The 24,600-nt window shown below is 39.0% G+C and overlaps 5 protein-coding genes across 7 annotated transcripts; 3 read left to right on the top strand and 2 right to left on the bottom strand.

Annotated features, from left to right (window-relative positions):
• The first annotated feature begins 772 nt into the window (after nucleotides 1-772).
• Nucleotides 773-4,215, top strand: cdab (cytidine deaminase b). The gene is made up of 4 exons (XM_088423683.1): nucleotides 773-1,010; nucleotides 2,566-2,677; nucleotides 2,898-2,955; nucleotides 3,765-4,215. The coding sequence occupies exons 1-4, from the start codon at nucleotides 824-826 to the stop codon at nucleotides 3,903-3,905; spliced, it is 498 nt and encodes a 165-aa protein (XP_088279809.1). The 5' UTR covers nucleotides 773-823; the 3' UTR covers nucleotides 3,906-4,215.
• LOC148419063 (dnaJ homolog subfamily C member 16-like) lies at nucleotides 4,134-11,821 on the bottom strand. The gene is made up of 15 exons (XM_088423682.1): nucleotides 11,449-11,821; nucleotides 11,264-11,330; nucleotides 10,153-10,289; nucleotides 9,870-10,045; nucleotides 9,274-9,458; nucleotides 8,975-9,079; nucleotides 8,700-8,858; nucleotides 8,261-8,391; nucleotides 8,019-8,196; nucleotides 7,639-7,821; nucleotides 7,472-7,548; nucleotides 6,949-7,029; nucleotides 6,751-6,840; nucleotides 6,510-6,680; nucleotides 4,134-5,909 (listed from the first exon to the last, which is right to left on the bottom strand). Exons 1-15 carry the CDS (start codon nucleotides 11,634-11,636, stop codon nucleotides 5,414-5,416), a joined length of 2,424 nt encoding a protein of 807 aa, XP_088279808.1. The 5' UTR covers nucleotides 11,637-11,821; the 3' UTR covers nucleotides 4,134-5,413.
• Nucleotides 11,822-12,386: 565 nt separating this feature from the next.
• On the top strand, nucleotides 12,387-17,374 carry b3galt6 (beta-1,3-galactosyltransferase 6). The gene is made up of 2 exons (XM_088423404.1): nucleotides 12,387-12,630; nucleotides 13,466-17,374. The coding sequence occupies exon 2, from the start codon at nucleotides 13,476-13,478 to the stop codon at nucleotides 14,493-14,495; it is 1,020 nt and encodes a 339-aa protein (XP_088279530.1). The 5' UTR covers nucleotides 12,387-12,630; nucleotides 13,466-13,475; the 3' UTR covers nucleotides 14,496-17,374.
• Nucleotides 16,387-23,319, bottom strand: LOC148419061 (axonemal dynein light intermediate polypeptide 1-like). Of its 3 annotated transcripts, XM_088423406.1 has the most exons (7): nucleotides 21,483-21,677; nucleotides 20,511-20,650; nucleotides 20,275-20,444; nucleotides 20,187-20,203; nucleotides 20,025-20,105; nucleotides 18,723-18,887; nucleotides 16,387-18,636 (listed from the first exon to the last, which is right to left on the bottom strand). In XM_088423406.1, the coding sequence occupies exons 1-7, from the start codon at nucleotides 21,561-21,563 to the stop codon at nucleotides 18,601-18,603; spliced, it is 690 nt and encodes a 229-aa protein (XP_088279532.1). In that variant the 5' UTR covers nucleotides 21,564-21,677; the 3' UTR covers nucleotides 16,387-18,600. The 3 variants fall into 3 exon arrangements, with proteins under 3 accessions (XP_088279532.1, XP_088279531.1, XP_088279533.1); XM_088423405.1 differs by having other exon boundaries at nucleotides 20,025-20,203; XM_088423407.1 differs by lacking the exons at nucleotides 20,511-20,650; nucleotides 21,483-21,677 and adding an exon at nucleotides 22,955-23,319 and having other exon boundaries at nucleotides 20,025-20,203.
• tmem167b (transmembrane protein 167B) lies at nucleotides 21,926-24,506 on the top strand. Its single transcript, XM_088423408.1, has 3 exons — nucleotides 21,926-22,142; nucleotides 22,980-23,111; nucleotides 23,628-24,506. Exons 1-3 carry the CDS (start codon nucleotides 22,133-22,135, stop codon nucleotides 23,708-23,710), a joined length of 225 nt encoding a protein of 74 aa, XP_088279534.1. The 5' UTR covers nucleotides 21,926-22,132; the 3' UTR covers nucleotides 23,711-24,506.
• The last annotated feature ends 94 nt before the right edge of the window (nucleotides 24,507-24,600 follow it).

Raw genomic sequence — 24,600 nt, 5'->3', positions numbered from 1 at the left:
AACGTTAATTTCTGAACCTTTAAGAGAAGCTGGCACAAATTTAACAAAAGGGAAGCCAACCCCTGAATTTGTATTTTACAATAATATTTCCTATGCAAACCTATTAGTCTAAACATAGTTTTATGATTAATATTGTATTTAAGTAATCTCATGGGGTCGCCATTTTTTCCACTTGCTGCCAAGTTAAAATGGCATCACAGTCATTCAGGGCTAAGATAACAACCAATCACGGCTCCGAGGGACACCATTTTCAGTTGGCAGAAAAGGGAAAAATGGTGGCCCCATGATATGAACGAAAACGGGTTGATTTTGTTGCTTAATAATCCACAAATGCAATTTTGATATAAATGGCATGTTAAAAATAGCCTGGGTGCATAGAACATGATGGTATTCACATTTTAAAGGTAATAGAGGTGCAAGAATTAATCGATAGCTAGCTAAACCAAACTAATCAAAAGTATTGTTGATTATCTATTGGGGCCCCGACCAATATGGATTTTTAAGTAACATGTTTAAATGATCAAAACTGTCGCAAACTAGCAGCCCTCTGCATAATCAGTAGCCAAGAAGTGTCTCTTAGTTTCAAAAGGTTAGTGACCCCTGATTTACATCATTTGTTTCACCTTGCCTGTAAAGTCAACCAGTTTTGAGGGTGCGGTTTGGTTTCAAGCCAGTCAATAACACTCCTCACATATGCCGCGCAAGGCGATTGGCTGTGGCTGGCCCTCTCCCCATTCCCACATGCCACTGTTTCATTTACATTTAAAACCCAGCCACCCATTTGACAAAATCACTCGCGAGCACTGACACAAGAAGAACGAGAATGGACCAAGTCAAATACACGGGAGAGACGATGCATACTGAGGGCATGGGTTCGAGACCTCTAAGCAAGGAAATGGTTAAAAAGTTGATCCACCACTCACAGGAGGCAAAGAAGCAAGCGTACTGCCCTTACAGCAAATTCAGAGTCGGTGCAGCTCTCTTGACCATTGACAACTGCGTGTTTACAGGTAGTGTACCTGACTAAAGCCAGGTCTGTGTAATCTTTGTTTGCATTTATTTTATTTGTCTTTTTTTTCCTGCAAAAGTTTGATGCCATTTGAGGGAATTCTCATGATTACATAACTATTTAGGTAGGAAAGCGAGGAGGGGTAATAAATCAAAGTTGGGAAAAATATGTGAACAGGCAGAAAGAAATTGCATAAATAAATACAGAACAAATAACCAGCGTTTTTAGGTGGGTATTGCAGGAATGGGGTGGGGAGGAAAGTGGAGTTAAGGTGAGGGTCAGGAGGTCATGGAAAAGAACAGAACATTGAGCAACATGTGTTTGCCTTTTTTTTTTCCGTTTTTCCTGTTATTTGAGATGAGATCGCTAGTTTAAGCAAGGGAGTTTATTTGAAATCCATTTGATTTTTAATATTATGCCATTACAAAAAACAGTAATATTTATTAATAGAGCGTGACCAATATGGATTTTTAGGCAGGTGCTGATATTTCGACACCGTCATAAGCATCCATATATTTTTATCTATGCGGCTAAACATTCCAGTGAACAGACATGACCTGTTTGTCACCCGACACAGTACACCGACAGCAAAGGCCGCCCTGCCAGAAATTTTCAATCATTATCCGCAGTTGAATTTGTGTTGTGGGGCTGTGCAAAGCTTTTGGCTATCCATGTGTTTGTGTGCTTGGCAAAGTGTTTGGGGGGAGGGCTAAGAGTGCAAAGGCCGTTTTGTCAAACACAGCTATCTCACAGTACCACCTGTTCTTTTTATTTTCCCCCCCCCCAGAAGGGTCTATTTGATGGGAGGTGTTTATTTGTTTAAATCAGGGGTAGGGAACTCTGATTTTTTGAGAGCCGTATCCAGCCTGTTTTTGACGTCTCCCTATGTCAACACACCTGATTCAAGTGATCAGGATGGTTAAACAGGCTTTTACTAAGTTTGCTATCAAGGTGATCATTTGAATCCGATGTGTTTCAAATGAGAGATGTTAAAAGTGGTGACAGTGGAACTACATGGCCGCCCCTTGAGATTTAAAAAATAAAAACATATTAATCAGAATGCCACGTTCATACTAGTGTGGCTGAATCGAACATATTGTAAGGAAGATTTTGACATTGACTTCTACTTAAATTCATTTGATCCCTAAATCCACACATTTAATCTCAGGTACTTTTTAATATTTCTTTCAAAGTTGTTGTTGTTTTTTAAACAGCCTTACTAAACATAGTGTTTTTCCTTCTAAAAAACGTTTCTATTACTTTAGGTAACTAAACCTTAAAGTAACTGCTTACTTTAGGACTTAATTGCCTAGAGTAATCTCTTACTAAGATACTTAATTACCTTAAGCAATTCATTACATTAGTTCTGTTGACCAAACTTTCAATAACATAAAGACATGTCTTTGGGATTAAATGAGTTAATGGGGATTAATAACAAGAATAAAATGAATGAGGAATTAAGAATAAATGACTTAATATGTGGGGAAAGAAAGTAATAAAATATTTCAAAAATATATAAAAATATTCTCTGATCGATTTACATGTCTCCAATACAGGATGCAATGTGGAAAATGCATGTTACAATCTGGGAATATGTGCTGAGAGGAATGCCATTTCAAAAGCTGTATCTGAAGGCTACACTGCATTCAAGGCCATTGCAATTGCCAGGTAGGATTAACAGTGACCAAGATTGGGGGGCACATTCACGTTTGTACCAGCATGTGTCATTACTGCTGTTTAAAAACATGACTCGGAACACAGTTCAGTTTGTGACCCTGCCAAACACAGACCGTTGACAAACAAGTGAGCATAGACTGTATAACGCAAGAGGAGATGTTTAACTTTAACCTGATGGTTTCTCGTATGACTGTTTTTTCTGTTTGTTTAGTGACTTGAGTGATCAATTCATCTCTCCGTGCGGTGGCTGCAGGCAGTTCATGAGAGAGGTACAGACTGAGCACTTGCCGGAAATTGCAATAATAACAGCCACACATGTGGATTGACCAATAGTATAGATCAGGGAGGGGCCTGCAACCTGCCACATGTGGCTCTTTCATCCTCCTATTCTGACTGTGACATTGAAATTGAAATGATACGTTTGTAGATTTTCCTATTGAAATTTTAAGTAGGGGTGTCAAAATAACATTGTGATCAATTATTCATAGTGAGAGCGCTATGTTTTTTAATTGCGTTAATCTTGTTTTTAATCTTTAATTTTATGTCTGTGTGTGCGCTGATTAGGTCCATTTTAAAGCATCAAGCTTATTGTGCTTGAGTTGTTACAGTTTGGAAAACAAAGGTCAATCGCAGAGTATGAGAGAGATGTTGGTCCAATCAAGCCAATTTAACATAACAGAAAAAAGCCCTGACAGCAACTTTGATATGAGTAGAGGAGTGACTGCATTTTTTCTAAGGAGCTCGCTTAACCATATAAGTCTTAAATTTAACCTACCACAAAAATGCAAAGCACCCAGCTGTGACTGCAGCCACAGGTCATGATAATGACAAACATGTTAATATACACAAATGAGCAATCAGGATGATCAAAGTTTTATTTGAATGTTACTTTCTAATTATTCGGCAAGTGACAAATGGAAACAGCACCATTCCAATCCTGGCTGAAATGAATAAATGAATCACTTGTGAAAATGTGATGTTTGTTGTAATTTTTACCTCCTCAGTAGAACAGGCCAAGATTGTAGCATAAATAGCATGTATCACACCACTTAGATGAATGACATCATGTGTCTCTCAGTTTGGGCCCAGCTGGGATGTTTACCTGTCAAAGCCCGACGAGTCATACGTGAAGATGAACGTCAACCAGCTGCTGCCAGTCTCATTCGGTCCTGAAGACCTGGACATGAAAAAAGTACTGGACATCTCCAACGAGTACTGAAACTGCAATGTACTGTAACATAAACTGCATTCACTGCAGTTGCCAGTCCGGTGAAATTGTGCCGTATAAATTTGTCAACGCTACACTGCAATTGATGAATAGGTGCTTGTTTTTTATTGTGGTTGATGTATTTATGGTAAAGGGATGCTTGTGTCAATTGCTCATAATAGATTGTTTTAGTTATTGACAATTGATGACACGATGTGTTAATTAAGAAACACACTCATGTAAATTAAAAAACATTTATTAGATGAATGGAACAAAATAACAATAAGCACATATTTGAATAAATAAACTCTTTGAACTCTGATATTGTCAATTGCCATAAAAGCCTATGACTATTTCTTCAGCAGCAAATTTGATCATATAACTAAAAGATGGTGAAACTCCATATTGTCAATGCAAGCTCACCTCCATGGTTCATGCATTTAAAAGAAAGTCAAAGATTGACTGCTTTTAAGGTTCAGGCATCAAAACGTCAACTAGCTTAATTATTTCTACGTGCTGTCTGCCTCTGGTTCACTCATGAAAAGGTGTCATGCAGATCTGATTTAAAGTTGACCTTCAGACATGTTTAACCACATGTCATTTACATACACGACTAAGCACGTGTCATAATTAATTAATTCAAATCAGTAGGCCAAATGGCATGGACACATGATTTGAATAAAGTACAACACATTACATCTTGTAGTACAGGGGAAACCGTTACATTCAGAGCATTCATTGAATTTCAGACCAGTGTACTAAACTGCCCATGCACAAGTACAATTGAAATGCACCAGTAGAATAATAGTGCTACGAGTGACAATTTTTTTTCCCACTAGAGACTTTCAATGGATGTTACAAGTACCATTTTGTTGTACATTGGCTCACTCTAGTGGTACAGGTGGATTGCTGAATTAAATGTTAAAGCTTTGCAGTTAGTCTTTTTTTTTAAATTCAGGACTCTTTCTGGTTAAATACTTTAAAGTTCAGTTGTATTTAACTTTCAAGACATTTTTTTTTCAAATTTCTGTTCAACCCCTATTTGAATACTCTTACCTTTTTTTTTTTACTTTCTTATATCAAAAGGCATGTTCGAGATTAAAGTGTCAATATAGTTGGAAAGAAAGTATTTTTTGGGAAATAGTACTTCACCAGAGTACTGGCTCTGAACTAGTGAGGATAAAGAGTGCGCTTCTCTGATATGGAATAAATGCTCATACCTTAGTAGGAAAAGGTTTTTCAGTACAGTATACTGTGCTTCTTAGTAATTAGAAGATTCAGTTGTTGTGTCGGAGCGTCCCTTTTCCCCAAAACAAATTTGAAAAAAGCTGACAAGTCATCATCGGGCAACATAAAAAGAAAAGCATTCCAAAATCTGTAAATAGACAATCAGCACGCCAGCTCTGGAGAGGTACAAAGACACTTTAAATAATAGATTCACAAACAGCAGACTGTTACGCAGTGAAATTCAAAAAGAAGGAGGAGCACAAAAGGTGAGCACTACCTTAGTGATGTCTAGCTTATCCCTCCGAGGGGATGTTCTCGGCGGCATGGAGGGAAGGCCAGGAAGGCACATGCCATCTAGGCAGAGTACCCTCCATTAACCTCTCCATCCACAGTCCCAGACGGTCAAGCTTGTGGTGCACTTCTATGCTTGTGGCCCTACTGGAGCCTCTCTTGGACCTCAGCCCATCTTCCCTGGAATGGGATCGGGACAGAGAGTCTGACCTAGAGCGAGACCTGGAACGAGACTTTCTCCTGCTCTCAGAAGAGAACGATGACTCGGAGAACGATGACGTCTCGCTCAGCTCGTCCCCGGTAAAGACGGGTCTGAAATGGCAAAAGTACTTCTTATAGCCATTCAGGGCCAAAACGTGGCCAGAGTAGTCTGATGAGTCCTCATCCTCGTCAGAATGACTTCCGTGGTGTGATGTGTCTGAGCATGACTGGAGAAGCGAGGGCATCCAGTGGTGATGCTTGTCAGCGTTGAGGAAGGAGAAGTGGATAGTCTGAGTCCTGCGGTGGGAAAATGTTTCCAAACTTAACTGGCAATTGAACACATTAAATCACAGCCAATTTATAGTCAAAATCTGAATTTAGGGGGAAATTGAAGATTTTCTTCACAATCATGTTCCATGCTACCCAGCAAGTCTCAGCATGGTATTCTCATTAATGCTGTGTTTGTGGAATATGAATTATCCAACGAAATCCCCCTGTTTTTAACTCTCTCAAAAGGCCCCATTTTGCTAATTATAGTTTACTGAAAATGGCATCATGGCTGCTCAGTTTGGCCAGGTTGATATTTGCAAGATCAGCATTGTATTGAAATGCAATTTTTCACCACTTAAGCCAGTTTCACACGCATTTTTTTCCATCACATCCCTTCCTCATATAATATTTGGACACTAAAGCATTTGCTCGCCATTTGACACTATTTTCCAAAGTTTCTCTTTTCAAATTTAATTTGTTGTTAAAATATTTTTCTACGCAATAATCCCCTCTTAATCACAGGGTTATGTTGCAGTAAATTCAAAAGTTCAATGCTAAAACCTGACATTTTATTTGAAAAATATGCTTATAATTTCTGAGCTGCACAGGTAAAGCATTGCCACTTACCCAGAGAAAGAAAAGACCTCCTTGGCAAATTTGCGCAACAAAGCATTCTTTGAGGCATTAGTGAGCACCAGAACAACGTTGATGTGGCCCGGACGCAGCTTGACCAAGTTACTGGTGTATGTAATGTCAGTCAGCTCTGTGACCTCCACAAAATCCTTCTTGGGGGGGCGGCTGCAGGGACCAGGGACAAAAGGAAGTTATTTGTGTCAGTGCTCAACATACTGTATGTGACCATGGTTACCTGGAGTTCGTGGCTCGACTTGATGTGTCATCAGTACTTTGAGGGTGTTCCGTTGAGGCTGTTTTACGGGGTTTGGTCTCACCAGGCTCACTGAGAAACAATAATAAACCGAATACAAAATGAAAACCTCCATGTCAACAAAAATAATTTTCCTTCACTCAGCTGGAAAATTGCAAAGGAGAAACCATCCTCTCTCACCTGAAGGCCTGAATGATGACTGTACCAAAAAGAATGAAAAGCGCCGAGAAGATCAATGACAGGATGGGCATCATTTCTCGCCTTGAAAGAAGACACGTCACATTATAGGGAAGACTTCTTTTTTAGCTACATAAAAAAGTTGTTGTTTGTCCAAAGCTTAGAATTGGCTTCAAAAGAAATATGAAAAAGTCCAAACATGAACTTTCCAAAATGGCATGTAGGCCCCCAAACGATGAATGTGGAAATAGATACGACAACATCCGCCTGCTGGGAAATCACAAGTCACAAGATCCAGTAAGTATGTTTAAGCTGACTTTCCCTCCAAATCATCTCAAGTTATTTTAATTAAAGGTAATAATAAAGATATGTTTGAAATGAGTTTTGGGATCACGGGCAATTGTACATTTTTCTGGAGGCATTAGTTGCTATTTGCAGCAGGTCATCTCAATCATCCTCCTGTTTCCTCCTGACTATTTTCATCACAAGATACAACCTGAAGACATTATCAAAAAATGTGTCTTACCAGTTTGAGTAAAGAAGGTCATCGTATATTTGACGAATGTAATCACAGGCAACATTCAGCCACACAATTAGGAAAATCTGAAAAGAGTAGAAAAGTTTTAAATTATTTTATCAGAAAAGGGAAAAAAAAAAAAAAAAACGCCCTGCAGTGTATGTGCCGCATCGTACAGGGGCCTTCTCATTGTTGAGCTCTGGCAAGGTGGCATCTGAGGTCAGATAGGTGGGGTCTTTCTGAACGAGCTCCAGATGCTCAAGGAGGCGAGACTTGTCTTCTTCGCTGCCATTCCAACCGCCAATCACAGAGCGGTACTGCACCTTGCCAGCCGGACTCCGCCTCTCAAGAATAACCACCTGTTAGTGGCATAGAAAAACACTCATTTCTATTGAATATTGTACCACATTTTAACACCGCGCGCATCTTTCTGCTTGTAGTGTATACATTTTGAAAATGTGTGCTTTTATTGAGTTTACTTTCAATAATATTCATTTTCATTTGGGTGCTGATGATAAATGATTTTGATGCACACCAAAAATTGTGCGACACATACCTGGGGGGAGACCACAGCCTGGTTGGGAAACAAAGCCTGGCAGAGAGGCTGCTGCTGATGCTGGTAAACGTAAACAAAGCGTAGCACCTCTTTCCTGTTGAACGTGGCAAAGTCCAGGAAGGCTTTGTTTCGGGGAAGAAAAGCTTGCTCGTCGTTGGTGATCAGCAGTACGCAATACCTGCAAAACAATGGCTCATTTAATTCACTTTCTTGATATTTCCACACCATATTCGATGTCTTACTTTCTCCGTCTGTGAAACTGCTTGACTGGACACAGCTCATCAAAAACCTGCTGGTTGACCAGTCTAGGAACATGCAAGAACTTGTTGTTGGAGACAAACACATCCATGATCTTTGAATACAGTCCTTCAGCCTGGAACAAAAAAAAAGAGGAAGGGGCAGGAAAAAAATTCATTAGGAGAAGATAAGCTACCATTTTATCCACTTCTATCTCCTCTATCCACTTCAGATCATGTCAAATTGTGAACAGCATAGGTAGACTTTTTAAATAGCGACTCTAGCTGCACCCAAAAATTTATTATCTCATTAATCAAACACCTGTTGTTTACAGGTGGCAAAATTAAGTTTAACTGTAAATGTTATAGCACATACTAATTTCATCTTAAATTTCACACAAAATCCCAAATGTAGCATATTTGGTATTTTATGCTTTGAAAGTACCTGGATCATGTCCACTGGATTTTTGGTGTCCTCTTTAAATAGTAGCATGACGGGGAAGTATGAGTTTAGGTTGAACTGACGCAGTAGCTGAATGTTGTGTGTGTCACCCAGGTCCACGTACCCAAAGTGGACATAGTCTCTGAAGGTAAACGCTGCTAACTAGAGAGTACAAGGAAGAAAACACTTTTTTCAAAATTAGGGAAGAACATCAGAGGCAATGAGGTTTTTTTTTAACAAAGAAAAAAAAAACAATAAAGGAATCCTAATAGCCTCACCTTGTAGACAATGGGAGGATTGAATGCTTGGTTGAGCAAAAGAACATTGGGCTTATTTTCAACATGCCAGCTGTCCAGGAAAGGCTGACAGTTGTCATCAGTGATCTGGAGACCAAGGAAAAACCTCAAAATCATTGAACTTATATGCACAATTTAGACAATGAATGCATTACCATTTTTTTTATTCATTTTTCATAGAAATTGTGCAAAATTGTCACTTGGAAGTATTTCTAAATCACCTCAGTTGAATTTGCTAAAATAACCCGAGTTGATTTTCTATTTCTGTAGCCTCTTTTTACCTTTTGCACCAAATTTTGAGGAAGAAGGTCTTCAATGAACTGTCGCAGATGTTCTCGGACGATGGCCTGATGGAAGAAGGTCACTCTGCCGTTCACCAGTCCAATGATGGAGGGAGCGCGGTGAGCACCCAACTGGTTGGCCAGACGGCGCTCGTAACCCAGGTCTACAATGCCGATGCCCACACCTGGTGGAAAAGTACAAAGGAACTGCAGCTTTAGCTCACACAGGACAGGATTTGAATGCACTTTCTTTTCTTTTTGTTTTACGTTTTGTTCAAGTAAGCGATTAAAAGTATACCACCTACTATATCTATTCTTAACAGTTTGCCAGGGCATTACAATATGTTCTAAATCAGGGGTGTCCAAACCTGGTCCTCAAGGGCCAGTATCCTGCATGTTTTCGAGGTGTCATTCCCTGAGAAGTTACAAGCTGAGTCGTGATATTCATTTAACGTGAAAAATAATGGAGTGAAAAATAACTTTTTACACCTGAAAATATTAACGGATCCTGTTGTTATGACGGTAAGCAGCGTTACAAACATCGAGATATGCTGAAGTGGACAAAAACATGGCCATGGCATCAGCATTAGACTCACCCAGTGGCTCAAGTTCCTGCACGGTCTCTTTCCACACAGGCTCTATGTGGATGCAAGCAAAGCACCAATCAGAGGTCACTTTGATGAGGTATGGCCTCTTGTGGCTGTCTGGAAGGACATCACTGTTAAACTGAGCGTGGTGAAGAAAGTACTTGCTGTCTGCAAAATCCCTGGATCTGGAAGAAACAGAGATGACAATGAGCAGTTTTGGGGAAGAAGTACGAGGAGCATAAAATCTTGATCGGAACACCCATAACGTACATATTAAAAAATGTGGTTTTACCTGGGGAAATGAAAGAAAGAATCGTCAAAGTAGAAGCTGTTTTGGAAATGTTGACGCTGTGAGTGTCCAAAGGGTGCATTTTCATCTATCTGCCCGTAGCGGTCAAAGTTGGCCCTTCGCTCCTCATTGGACAAAATCTGCGTGCAAAACATTAAGAAGGGGGTTAGTTCTTTACTGCCTTTAAATACCGGAAAGAAAATTGTATTTTTCGTGACTCAGGGCATTTATTATGTAATTTAATATTATATTTATGCTTTGGGGTTTTTTTCTTACTGATTTTCCTGTTTTAAATTTATGTTTTAGCATGCAAATCATTGGCCACATTAGAATTTGTATTACTATAGCGTTATTCAAACATGTATTGATTGCTAATGTACCTGGCAACTTTCTGTTTCATGAAGGACATCAGTTTGGCAGGCCTACTGTGATTTTAGGGGGTGGTCCCTTCTACTGATATGTTAGTGGCTCACCAAAATGTATTAAATTCTAAGGTGTCGTGCGGCAGTGAGACATATGAAACAGATGATCAAAATACTCCACAAGGGTATTTTGACCATTTTTGGGTCATTTTTCTCTCGGAATATTAGCCAAGGGATAGCACACTCCTGGTAGTGTGATAACCATGTGGTCGAGTTAAACTGTTGATGTCGATGTTAAACTTTGACATGTTGTCACCATTTGGGTAAAATGTTAGCTTCTTGGTGCCTTCTTTCGACGCATTCCATTTGATATGAAATTCCTTTAATGTAAAGATCAAAGGATTGGACAAAATTCTGCACAATGGTTAGATTGGATCTGCCACTAAATGCATAAACCTTGATGAAATCTCAGTAAAGTGCGTTCATGTACCCTAAGGGTACTTGTACCCATATTTGAGAACCACCCCTCTACTTTGGCAAATATTTTTGTCACACAAATAAAAAAAAAAAAGCACCAATTACAGAGACCGATCATTTTAATTGTGCACGGAGTAGAGAATATAGTAGAGAAGGATGCAATATTTGTATTTGGAATACATCTTTTGTGACGCATCTCGTGTATAGATGTTACTTGACTGACCAAAAAAAACCAAGTAAAAGTAGCAGTTTCCCAGTCCTTGTATACCACACACCTCATACGATTTTGAAATCTTGATGAACATATCCTCAGCAATGGGGTCTTTATTCTTATCTGGATGCCTGGGGAAAATCACATATTGTAAATTGGAAATCGGTAAATAAGACCCGGTGGAATAACAGGAACATAGTTTCAGCTGTCATTTGGCAACGCACACCAAAGGGGTTGCAGATTACTCACCATTCTTTGGCAAGGTTCTTGTATGCCTTTTTGACTTCTGCTTGGCTCGCACTCCTGCTGACACCCAAGACTTTATAGGGGTCATATCCAGAGGCTGTTTCGACCAAATGTTTGGTAAAAACTAGCAGAAAGATGGCGAGCGCCAGTGGGCATGGCCGAGGATGTCGGCTCCTTCTCCCAGCAGTCATCGCTTGTCACTGTCCTTCTACGCTAACAAGTATTGGGTGTAAAACAAACCCGGCGTCGTGTAACGATATACGAAGCTAAGCGCTAACATTAAAATCACTGCTTACTCGTTTACGGTTAAGGTAGATAAACTCATTCAAGTGTTTTAAAAGCCGGGGTCATATTTTTCCGGCTAATAGTGCACGTTAGCAAATTGTCAATCCATAGTAGTAAGCTAAATAAACTTCCGGTTATCAATGTCAAAATAAAACCTTCTTCCCGTCTGTCACTTCTTAAATATAAATTTATGGAGATGTGTTAATCCAATTTGAGATTCGTTTACCCAATCAAATTGATCATTATATAAACCTGTGTACAATATTTATATATATATATTTTTTTTTATATAGTAAGGTCCCATTCAGAAGAGGAGTAGATGCCCATACCATACATTTTGACGTGGGGACATTCATTTAACGTGTTGTTCGCTGCGGTACATCATATGGAGAGAAATCTGTGTGTGGGGCATCCCTTTAATCGTAAAATTGATGCCCCTCACACAGACGCTGCCGTACGTCATATGGAGAGAAAGCTATCATTATTTGCAGCCTAAAATTGAATTTTAAAATACATGTATATTTGCAATGAAAACCAAAAAAAAGATAATGGATGGTAGCCCTCATGAAATTGTAAATTTTGCTCGCGTTACAAATAAATATGTCAAATGTATGTGTTCGTGCCCCCCCTTCAGGGGTTACATTTCCGGTGTAGGTCACCGCCTCCCTTATTTCAAGATCTACGTCTGACTCTGTGCAGACTACAAGTTCAAATTAGCATTTTTTCGTGTTTCCCTTTGTCTTCATCCAATTGCACCATGTGCAATTTTGTTTTTTGTGGAGACAGTTGCCAGAATGTGCACTACGTCTGGACTCGGTAGCCAACGTCAACGTTAGCAAAGCTTGCACGGCCTGCTGTGGCTAGACTATTCACGAAAGGGCCACTCTGCTGCTTGCTCAGGTAAATAAAATAACCAACAAACTCAGCATAATAAAGCAGATGCAAACTGCGCTAGTACTAGAAACAAGCTCGAGAATCAAGAGGAATTCTGTAGAGTATGCGGACCTAGCGTCCTCGTTAACAATCTGAGCGGCTAATTCCTAATGTAAATACTGCATATCACAATTTTGCCCAGCTACCGTCTTAAACATAATAACAGCGAGTTAGTGCATGCATCAAATTTGATTTTTCACTAAAAATGATAAGGGTAACTGTTTTGCATCTGAAACAAGTACAGTATTTCGACTTATGACAAAGGTTGATTTAATCATCGGTGATCACGGAGTCAAATGTGTATACAGCATGAAAAACAAGAGGTAATTATTACAGTATCCTCATTTAGCAATTGATTTTACGCGAGGTAATTTTGTCGTATATAAAACGATCATTTTACATCATAGAAAAAAAGTTCAATATGACATTATAGTAAATTTCACATTTTAACGAAACATGTTTGAGATCCTCAAAATAAAACGAAACAATTTCTTTTAGTTCAGGTCACCATCGTAGTCCTTTCTGTGCCTAATAAATCAGTTATCAGCTACGTAACTACGCTGCTCTTCTGTTTTACTGATGGAAAAAAAGCCCAATTTCAAAAGATTTAGAAGGGGGCCCTTACATTATTTTTCTATATTATTATTGAGTTAATTAGTAAATCCTCAAATCTGTGGGTACTAACCTCAATTATACGATGCTCTACTGTGTTGGTTTGTAGGTTTGCTCTGCTCAACTCACAGTTTTAATGAAGTAACTTGTGTGTTTTGATTACAATCACAATTTTTTTTTTTTTGTCCAGTTTCAGCATCATGAATTTGGTTCGTCTAGTGTGCCGCCACAAAACTGCGCTCTTCCTGTGCTCTGTGTGCACTTTTGCTGTGGTCCTCATCTTCTTGGCCAAATGTACCTCAGAAACCCTGAAGCAAGGTCATGCTGATCCACCAGGCTTAGCCCCCCATGCCAGCGCTTTACATCCCCGTCCAGAGCAGCATGACCGATCGGCCCCATCCAAAGAACTGTCGGTATTTCTCGTAGTCCTCATCACAACGGGGCCCAAGTACACTGAGCGCAGGAGTATCATCCGGAGCACATGGCTGTCCAAGCGGGACTCGGATGTTCTGGCCATGTTTGTAGTCGGAACTCTGGGGCTTTCCAACGAAGACCTTCAGAACCTCAACGTAGAACAAGGACGGCACAAGGATCTGCTCCTACTGCCTGACTTGAAAGATTCTTATGAGAACTTGACTATGAAGCTGCTGCACATGTATTCCTGGCTGGACCACAATGTGGACTTCAAATTTGTCCTCAAAGCAGATGATGACACATTTGCTCGCTTGGACGTTCTGAAAGAGGAGCTGCGAGGGAAAGAGCCCACTCGCTTGTACTGGGGATTTTTCTCAGGTCGAGGGCGGGTCAAGACAGCTGGGAAGTGGCGGGAAAGTTCTTGGGAGCTCTGTGACTACTACTTACCGTACGCACTGGGCGGCGGCTACATCCTTTCGTTCGACCTGGTACGATACGTGCATCTTAACGCAGGCTACCTAAAAATATGGCAGAGCGAGGACGTGTCTTTGGGAGCGTGGCTGGCCCCGGTGGATGTTCGGCGGACGCACGACACGCGCTTTGACACGGAATATAAATCCCGCGGTTGCAACAATAAATACTTGGTGACGCATAAGCAAAGTCTGGAGGACATGCTGGAGAAGCACCAGATGCTACAGCGTGACGGCAGGCTCTGCAAGGAGGAAGTCAAGCTGCGACTCTCGTACGTGTACGACTGGAGCGTGCCCCCCTCGCAGTGCTGCCAAAGGAAGGAGGGTATTCCTTAATTTATCTTCTTGTCACTCAAATCTTTCCTCATTGCGTTTACATGACAAGCCCCATTGTAGCATTGTGTTTTCATAAATCACTATCTGATTGGATTTGATCTGAGTGGATAAGAATGGAGAATATTTGCAGAAATGGAACAAGAGTATTACAATATTATACAATTTTGTGAGATATGATCAAAGCACAAATATTTATATTGCTATGCTGTTTTTTTTCTCCATTTTTAAGAAGTCAACTCAAAAAATTTCTTTACGATACGTCCTATGTGCCTCCACAAGTCTAAACCACATTCTGAATGTTAGTGTTTTTGAATTAAGCAGCAAAATATACATTCTGATTGTTATTGTGTTTGAAATATGAACTAAGCAGCAAAATACACTTGTTTTTATCCTCATTTTGTTACTGTTCTATCTTCTGAAAATGAAATCACAGTTGCTCAGGGAATGACCAATCACATCGCACTTTTTTTTTTCAAATTTTTTGTTTTTTAGTTTGGTCATGTGACATTGACAAGCTGAGCAGTGATTGATCATTGCCTGAGCAACTTTGATTTCATTTTCAGAGGACAGCTCGTGGCAACTTGGCTGCCTGAAATGGGGGAAAGAATTTCAAGTGGATATTTCTGCTCAAGTCATATTCCACAAACGCAATGTTGTTCAGATAATGTGTTAGTGGAGCTGCATACAACATGCACTAACAAAATCATCACTTTTCATGATACGCCTGAACCGGCAAGTTTGTTTAACTGTTAGCTTGCATCACGAAAGTTGGCAATAGATTTCAACACTTTTGATTGGTGAATGCTTTGTTAAAAGGAAAAAAAAAATACATCCACAAAAAAAAAGTACCCATTTTAAAAAAAAATTGGAATTGAACAAATGTGTCATGAGGTTTTGGTCTGACTCTAATCATAGTATTTGTAAAGAAAATTTTGGGGTTGACTCTTAAGCGAATTACCTCTTATATACATATGTTTTCCTAAATGCTTAAGTATGTCCAATTTAAGTCTGTCCATTAAATTTCCTCAGAGCTGTGCTATTCATGCTATGAATTAATCTTTATTAATTTGAAAAAAAAACTCTTAAGTAATCGATGATAGATTTTGTAATAGATTTAGTCTACACGGCACAAACGGAACAGAATTTTCCAGGGAAATAGCAGGGCTATCCCTTAAAAAATGACAGACAATATTAAATGGTGTGTCATGACATTTTCATTAGGTAATTTTTGGGGGAAACATTACTTTGTGATTTGTTATATTAGAAATAGACAACTTTAACATGCCTTATGTCCAATGTACCCTGGTACCCTTTTTGCACAGTTAAAAAAAAAAAAAAAAAGCGGGCAACTATCGAATGACGAAATACAGCAGTGCTAAGAACACTACGGAAAGCTGTTTGTTTGAGCATTTATTCAATGTGCTTCAAGTCCATCTTAACTCATTCAATCCCAAAGACATGTTTCTAGACCATGTTTCAATTGCAGATACAGTACTTACATTTTTGTAATAGTTAGGATAAAGGCCAACTTCTGCATATATTACCAGTGAGGCAAAACTCAAAACGGTTTGTGATTAATGCTATTACTGATGTCAGAACATTGAACTAGCTAATTTGTAGTGCTTCTCTAATTCATAGTAGTAGCACCCTGATGTCAACAATTGAACAGATTTGCTTCACTAGCATCCTGTAGTTGTCCAAGTATTCCAGTTTTGTCCAACTCGAGAGTACTAAGTGTACTAGTACTTAGTTCGTAACAGAGGAGTTTGCATTGTTAAAACTGCTGTTGTCATCGCAGCACCACTCACAGCCATTATGGGATAGAATTACACATAACTGTCTGTGGGGTCCTCTGAATTGCTTTAAGTTGTAAAAGAATTTCCCAGTGTCCTTTATTTCTTTGGTATTGTAGTAAAAACATCTTCAAACATTCGCATGCAATTACCAGTCCGTTTGCTTTTAAGTTTCACAAGAGTCGAGAAGTTTTGCACATCCAGTGTTTCATGTTGATATTTTAATTTTGAATATCGGTTTTTGCCTTGAATAGAGTTTCAGCCTTGTATCCTTGTACAGTCAGCTGTATTATATCCTCCTAAATACCCAGCCTATTAATTTGTGTCCATTTTGTCTAAACAAGACATCATTGGAAAGACCAGTATGTCCTCTCCTGAGCACACTAGGACTTAACCGGATAGCTCAAATCAGACAAAAGATATAGACCTAGAACAAATGTTCACTACTGAGGACACAAATGAATAGGCTGGGTCTCTGTATTACCCTTAGTTCCTCCTCTTGAACCTTTTCTTAACATTTGTACACTTTGAAATATGTTGGAGTTTTCAGTCTGGAGACTCATACCTGCCATTATATTTTAATATTGTTAATTGATTTTTAAATTTGTATTTATTGTTAATTTATTATGCAGTAAGCACACTGGTTGTCATGCCGATGTATGGTGGGGAACAATGAATTTGTATTTTTAAAAGTCTTTGATTCAAGGTACACAAGGTTTCCTGCAAGTGGACTTGCAGAGTGTGAAAGGGAAAATGGTTGAATGTGTTTTGTTCAGCAGGCCTTCCTTTTCCTTCTTAAAGTTGAATGTGTGTAATGGATAATGAAAATTAGAAATTCTCAACAGGACCGGCAGCTGTGTCAGCAGGTCATGGTGATTTTTTTTTTTTTTTTTTTCCCATTGATTCTTATGTTTTCCAAGTTCACTTCACTCTGTGATCACGCCACGTTCCAAAACGTCTACAGTAACAATTGTTACAATAGTGTGGATAAATGAACATTGTTATAGCTATTTTTAACTTTTTTTTTTAATTGTACAATGTCACCCTCCCTGGATGTGTTATTAAAATGTGGTACTGTTTCATGTATTTGTTGACTTCCTTCATTGATGCATTTCTAAGCATTCCTTGCTTATTCTACGCTCTCACAGCAGCTCAACCCTTGTTTATAATGACAGGAACAAGACAGGAACATTCGCAACTCCTGTGCAAAAGAAAATACACGCCGACCTCATCCACGTCTTTTGGTTTTGTTTTAGTTACGGAGCTGAGGAGGAGAGATTTTCCACAGAGTCGGCCAAGTAAACAGCAACTTTTAATTTCTTAGCTAGAATGTTTTACAGTAGAAATGCTGAGGTGGCCAAATTTGTGTTTGGGAGCACATCCTCAAAAAAGCTGGACTGTCAGTGTCAGTAACAAATCATTTACCTGCAGGTTATGAACTAGGACACGTGTTAGAGCGGTACATAGACGCCACTTTAATGTCAGTAAAACGACTGTTATGGACCCGTTATTCTAGTTTTAATTAGCAGCGACCCTTGTGAGGACGAGAGGTCAGGATGATGGATGGATGCCTGTAGCGTGACCCGCTGCTTGAGCTGCAAAATGGCGGGGCAGCTACGCGGTAAGAGCAATTGAGCCGTTTTACTTCCTGTATGCACAATAGAAAGCTCGGTACCATAAAACTCATTAATAAGAAATTAAATCGCCATAGCCCCGAACGTAATTTATATGCACATATTACACTGTGGAAAGTACTTAAATATTGTTAAGCCGGGGGATGATCTGTGAAAATATTTGCTGCGATAAGTGGGGTTGCAGGTGGATTTTTTTCTGAAATGATGCCCCCTGTGGCAATGTGTTAAGCATGGAAAAATTACTGCAGGGTGGGGTCCCATTGCCCCTTTTTGCACCACCCTGAAGGAATCTATGTCACAATGGCACAAAATAAACTTTGCATTTTTCAAATTGCAAATGCAAACTATATCACAGACTCCTTTTTACTTTCATATTATACAATAAACAGCAGAAAAATGGTATGGGACCTTTGAAAAGCTAGCATGCTGTCTCATAACAGATGCATTGACTAATACTTAAAATCTCACATTGCAACACCTTATTAAAGTACTGCAAATTTTGAACGCTGTGTTAAACTCAGTCAATCATTAGTCGTCCTCTTAATGCTGACAATTAACTTTCATCTTTTCAACTTTAGAGCTACTTTCACAAGGTATTGTAACATCCTCAAAACAGATGTTCAAAATAATAAGTTTAGCGATGCTTGGCACCGGTACAAGTCCATCCATGAAGTTAATTCACTTCTTTGCCAAGAGATACCCTTCCAGTTGGACCTAAAGAAAGGAACATACAAGAATGAAGAAAAGGAAACGAAGCTACAAGACATTATGATTCTTGTTGAAATATTGTGATGCATGACCTTGAGCTGCTGGTTGCTTTTCCTGAGGGATTGAATCTCCTCCGTGCACTTCTTTTCCTGCTCTTGCTGTTTTTCAGCTGCTACTTTTTCCACTTCCGAACATTTCTTTTTTTGATGATCCAGTTGCTCCGTTAGCTCATCTTTTAAATTCTCCAAATCTGACATCTATACAAGTAAAAAGAGACAAAGCAGACACGTAAAAAGACAAAGCAGAGGAGTAAAATGCTGATAAAACTTTGAAAGTTTAAAATACGTCAATTACTCGTGAAAATGTTCTGGCTTTTTGGCTGAAATTTCACAAAGAACCCCAAACTTCAACAGTAAAAAAATAAAGTTTTGTCTACAATGAAGTTTGATTTTTAATCCAAATTCATGTATAGTTAATACCTTTGAATACTCTTTGCTTATTACTGGCAACTAAAAATGCCATCACGTGCTTAGGGCTCAGGGAACAACCAATCACAGCTTGTAAATGTCATATTAACAAATTCATGGGGGAAAAAAAAGAGCTGTGATTGGATCATTATCTGAGCCCTGTGCACATGTAGTATAAATTTTAATCGAGAGCAAGTAACGAAGTATTTTTTTAAATATATTAATTGTACATGAAATTGAAAAATAATTGTTGTCAAAACAATTTTAGATAAAACATTAAGCATGGACTTGCACCCCAAATCAGAAATCACTGTTCACTTACCATTTAACCACTGAATCACAAATCCATTTGAAACTAGTACTTCTGGAGAAAAACAATTCATTGTCCAACTAATAAAAATCTAATTTGATCATAAAGGTAAATAGGGTGTGTTTATCTACACCTAAGTTCTTTACCAAGTCGTTATCGTCACCTTCAGGAAATATTTTCGTCATGTACCAACACCTGTCAAGGCGCTAACATACTGTAGTCACGCAGAACATTTTAAATTTGAAAGCAGTCAAACTTCAGGGACCCCTCCCCATGGGCTGACCAACAGCAGCACCGAGGTTGTTTTTTTTTGCCTTTAGTAAACCTTTAATCCCATCCAACTCGCCCATGTCATGCTAATCAGCTAGCGGCTAAGCTAAAGAGGGGGGTGTCTCATGTCCTGCATCCAAGTCTGCAAACTCCCTTCATGCGAGAATGGCATACCTATGCCCCAACAATTAATTAATGACGAAGGCCTTGACACACCGCCTAAATGGCCTTCATTAACTGATTACCAACAATAACTGCTCTAATTTGTTCTGTGCTCTACAAAATACAAACGTTTTACATCTAAAAGTGGATAATTGAGTCAAGTATTTGTAGTTATGTTGTCTTACCCTTTCCTTTAGGGCCACCTTGTCCTGTTCATCATGCAGAGCTTTCCTCATGCCAAACACCATACTGCTCTCATAGAACGTCTGATAGGCAGAGATGGTCATTTGGATCTCGTCTCTTACCCGCAGCAATAGGAGACCCCGCTCGGCACAAATGAGGACCACCTGTCGGATCAGCTCATCTAACGAATGACAAAAGTAGATATACAATTGGTACACAACGAACTGAGGTTTCTGCTTCATGAGTATTTACCAAAGCACTCCGTGTATAAGCGCCTTCTCAGAGGGCAGATTCCAGTCTCCATAGCACGTGTTTGCAGCAGCTTCTTGTCTAATTCTTCCTCGAGATTTACCACATCCAATCGAGTGGATGCCTCACTGCATACTTTCTGCACCCACTCTTTGTTTGCCTCCTCCCATTTTCTGGCAAGGGGAGATGAAAATAAATAAAACAGTTTTGTGACGCTAAAAGAGGAGCAAATTGGGTACCTGGGTGGAAAAATGAGATTGAGAAGGCTCTCATTTTTCTGCTTTATCTCTTCAAGCGTGGCTGTTATGGTTCTACGAGGTCGTAGCAAAGAGATCGCAGACTGCTGAGGTTTTGACTTGAGGGTTTTCGATTGACGTCCCTGAAGCAAAAAGTTTTTCTTTCAAATTCATTTTAATTAGCATCAGATCCTGTCCAAACTTGCACCCGATCTTAGATTTCATGTCATGAACAATGGTTTAGAAACTTTTTTCCACAATGAACCGCTTGTGAAATATTTTTTCTGCCTAATGCAAAGCATTTTTGAAAGAAAGATTTATTTATCTATTTGTTTATTTATTCAACATTAGAATTAAATCTGTTTAGATCTCTGTGTTTTATTCTGCAACCCCAGAAGAATATCTAACTTGTCAACAGAGAAATAGCATTACCGATGTTAACGCTCATTTTTTAATACTAAAAGCATACAATGTTTTGCAAAGAAAACATTTAAACAAAACAAAATGAGCTGCTTCAAGTTTTAACTATTAATTTGTGAAGAAAAAGATTATGTTTCTGTCATGGCATTAAAAAGCATTAGTTTGTGGAAACCGTCTGAAACCGGTAAAAATCGGGACTGTGTGAAAGCCAAACCCACCTTTGAAGCCCTAATTGAGAACCCAGATCACACATTCGGATACTTTTAAAATCAATTTTGGAACAACTGCTTAAAATTTGCTTTGAAACCAAGACTGATAGGGATGGTAGCTTTCAAGATGGCTCAGTGAGTAGCACTGGTTTAGGACATCAGGACATTAATTCATTTTGAGGAATATTTTAAGAGCTGCAGTTTTTAATGAAAATCTATTAGACACGCTTTGAGTAATCACGTCTTGATGCTAATTTAGGGGGCATATGTATAATGAGGTAGGCAGTTCATACAAAAATATGCCCTTACAAAAATAAAATGTTTTGAGAACAGAGGGTGTACTCACCTTTGCTGATTTTTTATCAGCACTTTTTTGAACTAAAACCGGACGTTCATACTTGAGGAGCGATTCTGCGGGTGCATTCATTATGCGCTACAATGTCTTAACTCTATATTTTCAGAAGACATTCCCGAAGATTCCGTCCCATCTTTCATGATTTTTTTTAATCAAGACAGCTCGGTTTTGAGCGTCACCCGGGGATCCTTTTTAAATCATGCATTTCTTGAAACTGAGATAGAAACGTTGTTTACTGTGTGTAATCTTGCCACTTCTGAATACGTCAACAGCAGTGACATCATGGCTTGTCATTGACGGCGTGTTAAAAAACAGACGTGACAAGGGAAATGTCTTCAACGGCATATTCAAACAACGTTGGTAGGTCATGGGAAATTAGGCAAAATTCGATACGCCAATTTTGCAGAGTTGAAATGAGATTTTGTTCGCCACAGGGTGGTCTGTATCTTAAATCCACTAGATGGCAGCTGTGTATATAGGACGCCAAGTAAAGAAAAAGAAGAAGGGTTGAAACCGGAAATGTCAACCAAGTGACTGCGAAGTCGAGTTTGTTAGCTTCCTTCATCCCAAACTCACACGATGGCGTTTTGATGGACATAAGTTAGCGGTTAACGTAACGTCGGTAAAAGGCCACTGCCAATATGACAAATGGTAAGTATTATTTATTTAAAAGCGAGTAAAAAAATGTCAGCGGTAGACTAGATACGTTAGCTGACGAAAGCTAACGTCAAGTTAGCTGTAGACGTGGCCCGGAGCTGTCGCTTCAGTTACCCAAACTCTGCAAATTTATCAACCTCAAATGCTTTCAAATTGACATCCGACCACCCAAGTTAAACCCTCCCGTTGTTAGCGCTGATTTATTTTTGATTGAAGTTACTTTGAAATCTGGTAATTAAATCTTCGACCAACGGACAAGGAAAGGGTGATTGTGTTCTACTTTATTTACATGTACAACTATAACATTTGTCAAACCTTGTTGAGCACTGCCATTGTTCTATCGGCAGCTTTTACTTTTAGTTAAATTAAAAACGTCCAAATCGCTTTAATGATTTCCTCACTAGAACTCACACGACCACGTCAAAACAACAATGTGGATGATAACGCATTCTCGACCCCAAAAGAGACTTTCTAATGCACAAAGCAAATAAGTAAATGCATCTTTACTTTGCTGTCATCAACATGATTATCCACAACCCTGTGCAAAAATGTAGAATCTGCTATAAAGTTGTGTCACTAATGCTAGTACTCATCCATATCAAACTAAACAAAATTAAGGCACATAATGTTTAGGAAATAAGTCACTACAGTTCTCATCACAGGATTATAACTTGTTAGCTTTTATATGATCAGAAACACTTTTAATATCTCACAAACACCCTGAAGTGCTTTCAAGTACTTGAACCTCCTTTGACAACTGCTAGGCAAGATAATGTCAACTTAAAAAAACAAAACAACAAAACTACCTCTTTTTTACCCCTGCTCCTTTAGTATACTCTTTCGATGGCATCCTGGTTTTTGGGCTGCTCTTCATCTGCACATGTGCATACTTCAAAAAGGTTCCTCGCCTCAACAGCTGGCTGCTGTCTGAGAAGAAAGGAGTATGGGGAGTCTTCTACAAAGGTAGGTGCACTCACTGACAAAAATCACAAATGATGCAAGTCAGTAGGGGTGCCTTATTTTGATTCTTTATCCTAATATTATGTAACATAAGCTTCTTGGAGTCCAGGCGAACCTTGGTTCACACAAATGAACCTGTTCACAAATAAATCGGTTCGCAAACAAGATTGTCAAAACAAATATTGCGATTCAGTTTGTGAGCTGTGCTTCCATTGGGTTTTATCACTGCTTTCATGCAGTGGAATACAGTAACCTAACATTTTTTTAAGTTCCTGTGAAGTAAAACAAAGACATAACTTTTAATTTGGATGCCCATCATTAGACCGTAATAGTGTTCGTAACCTTTGTGACAAAGAAATCTTACAATATGTAGTCCTTGTTATCCTGTTACCTTTCATATTCATATTGTGAGTCTGGTGACCCAAGGTTACAGAACAAAATAATGAAAGGCGTCCAACTCTTTTAAAAGGTTTTATATCACGTCATATTTAAACTCATTTTGTAAATCCTTCTTTGTAGCTGCAGTCATCGGGACACGGCTTCATATTTCCGTGGCAATCTCCTGTGTGATCATGGCGTTCTATTTGATATTCCTGAAATGATGAAAGCGGACTGGAATGGGAAGCTTTGGATTGGCGCTAACGGGCGCCCGACTCCGTGAGATCATGCCTCAGTCCTAATGGGACAACCAGTGGACTATGTGACACATGACGTCACATCACCTCATGGATTTGCTTTGAAAGACGAGTCAGCGCTGCCCCCTTCTGGTGACTGTGGGGGAAACATCTGAAAAGAGATGAGGTCATCTCGAATCCACCCTATAGTTTTATTACGGAGAAGAGAAGTGGGTGGTCCCTGCTCTTAACTTGATGTTTTGACCTTTTCTTTCACATAATTATTTATACTGAAGGCATGGCAATGAGTCATTGCATTGATAGCCTGAACACGAATTCAGTGTGGATCATTAATTTCAAACTAAAAATGATCAATTCTATGTTTTCCCCGGTTGCAGATGTATTTTTTTTCAATGGCTGGATAAGAAAACTATTTAGGCACAAGTGTACTTTTCACCTTTGTTTAGCCACAAATCTTAAAAAGTTGAAACCGTTTTTGCACTGCATAACTCATCACATCTAATTGCATACTGGATAGTTGATTTTTAATCAGATTCTCATTCTTACTGTTACAAATGGATGTTTTTACAAATTGGACCAACATGTACATAGAATCCACCTCAAAATATGACTACAATGCTGACTAAGTATCTTAGTTAGGACCATTTCCTGCTATTGTTTAAAGAAATGATTGAGGAGAGTAAAATCATTTTGAGTAAAATGTAATGAACAACCTGTATGTTTTTATATATATAAAAAAATAAAACATGGCTTACATAAGGTTCTCACTGTTGTTTTTGTGTCTTCTGAAAGCGCGTATGACTAATTCAGGATAAATACACGTTCTCAAGTGAAAAAAAAATAAATTTGTCATGACA

The sequence above is a fragment of the Hippichthys cyanospilos genome, chromosome 9 (assembly GCF_059441005.1).
Source record: "Hippichthys cyanospilos isolate Australia breed blue-spotted pipefish chromosome 9, RoL_Hcya_1.0, whole genome shotgun sequence".
Classification (NCBI taxonomy): domain Eukaryota; kingdom Metazoa; phylum Chordata; class Actinopteri; order Syngnathiformes; family Syngnathidae; genus Hippichthys; species Hippichthys cyanospilos.
This window is presented reverse-complemented; position numbering and strand designations above follow the sequence as displayed.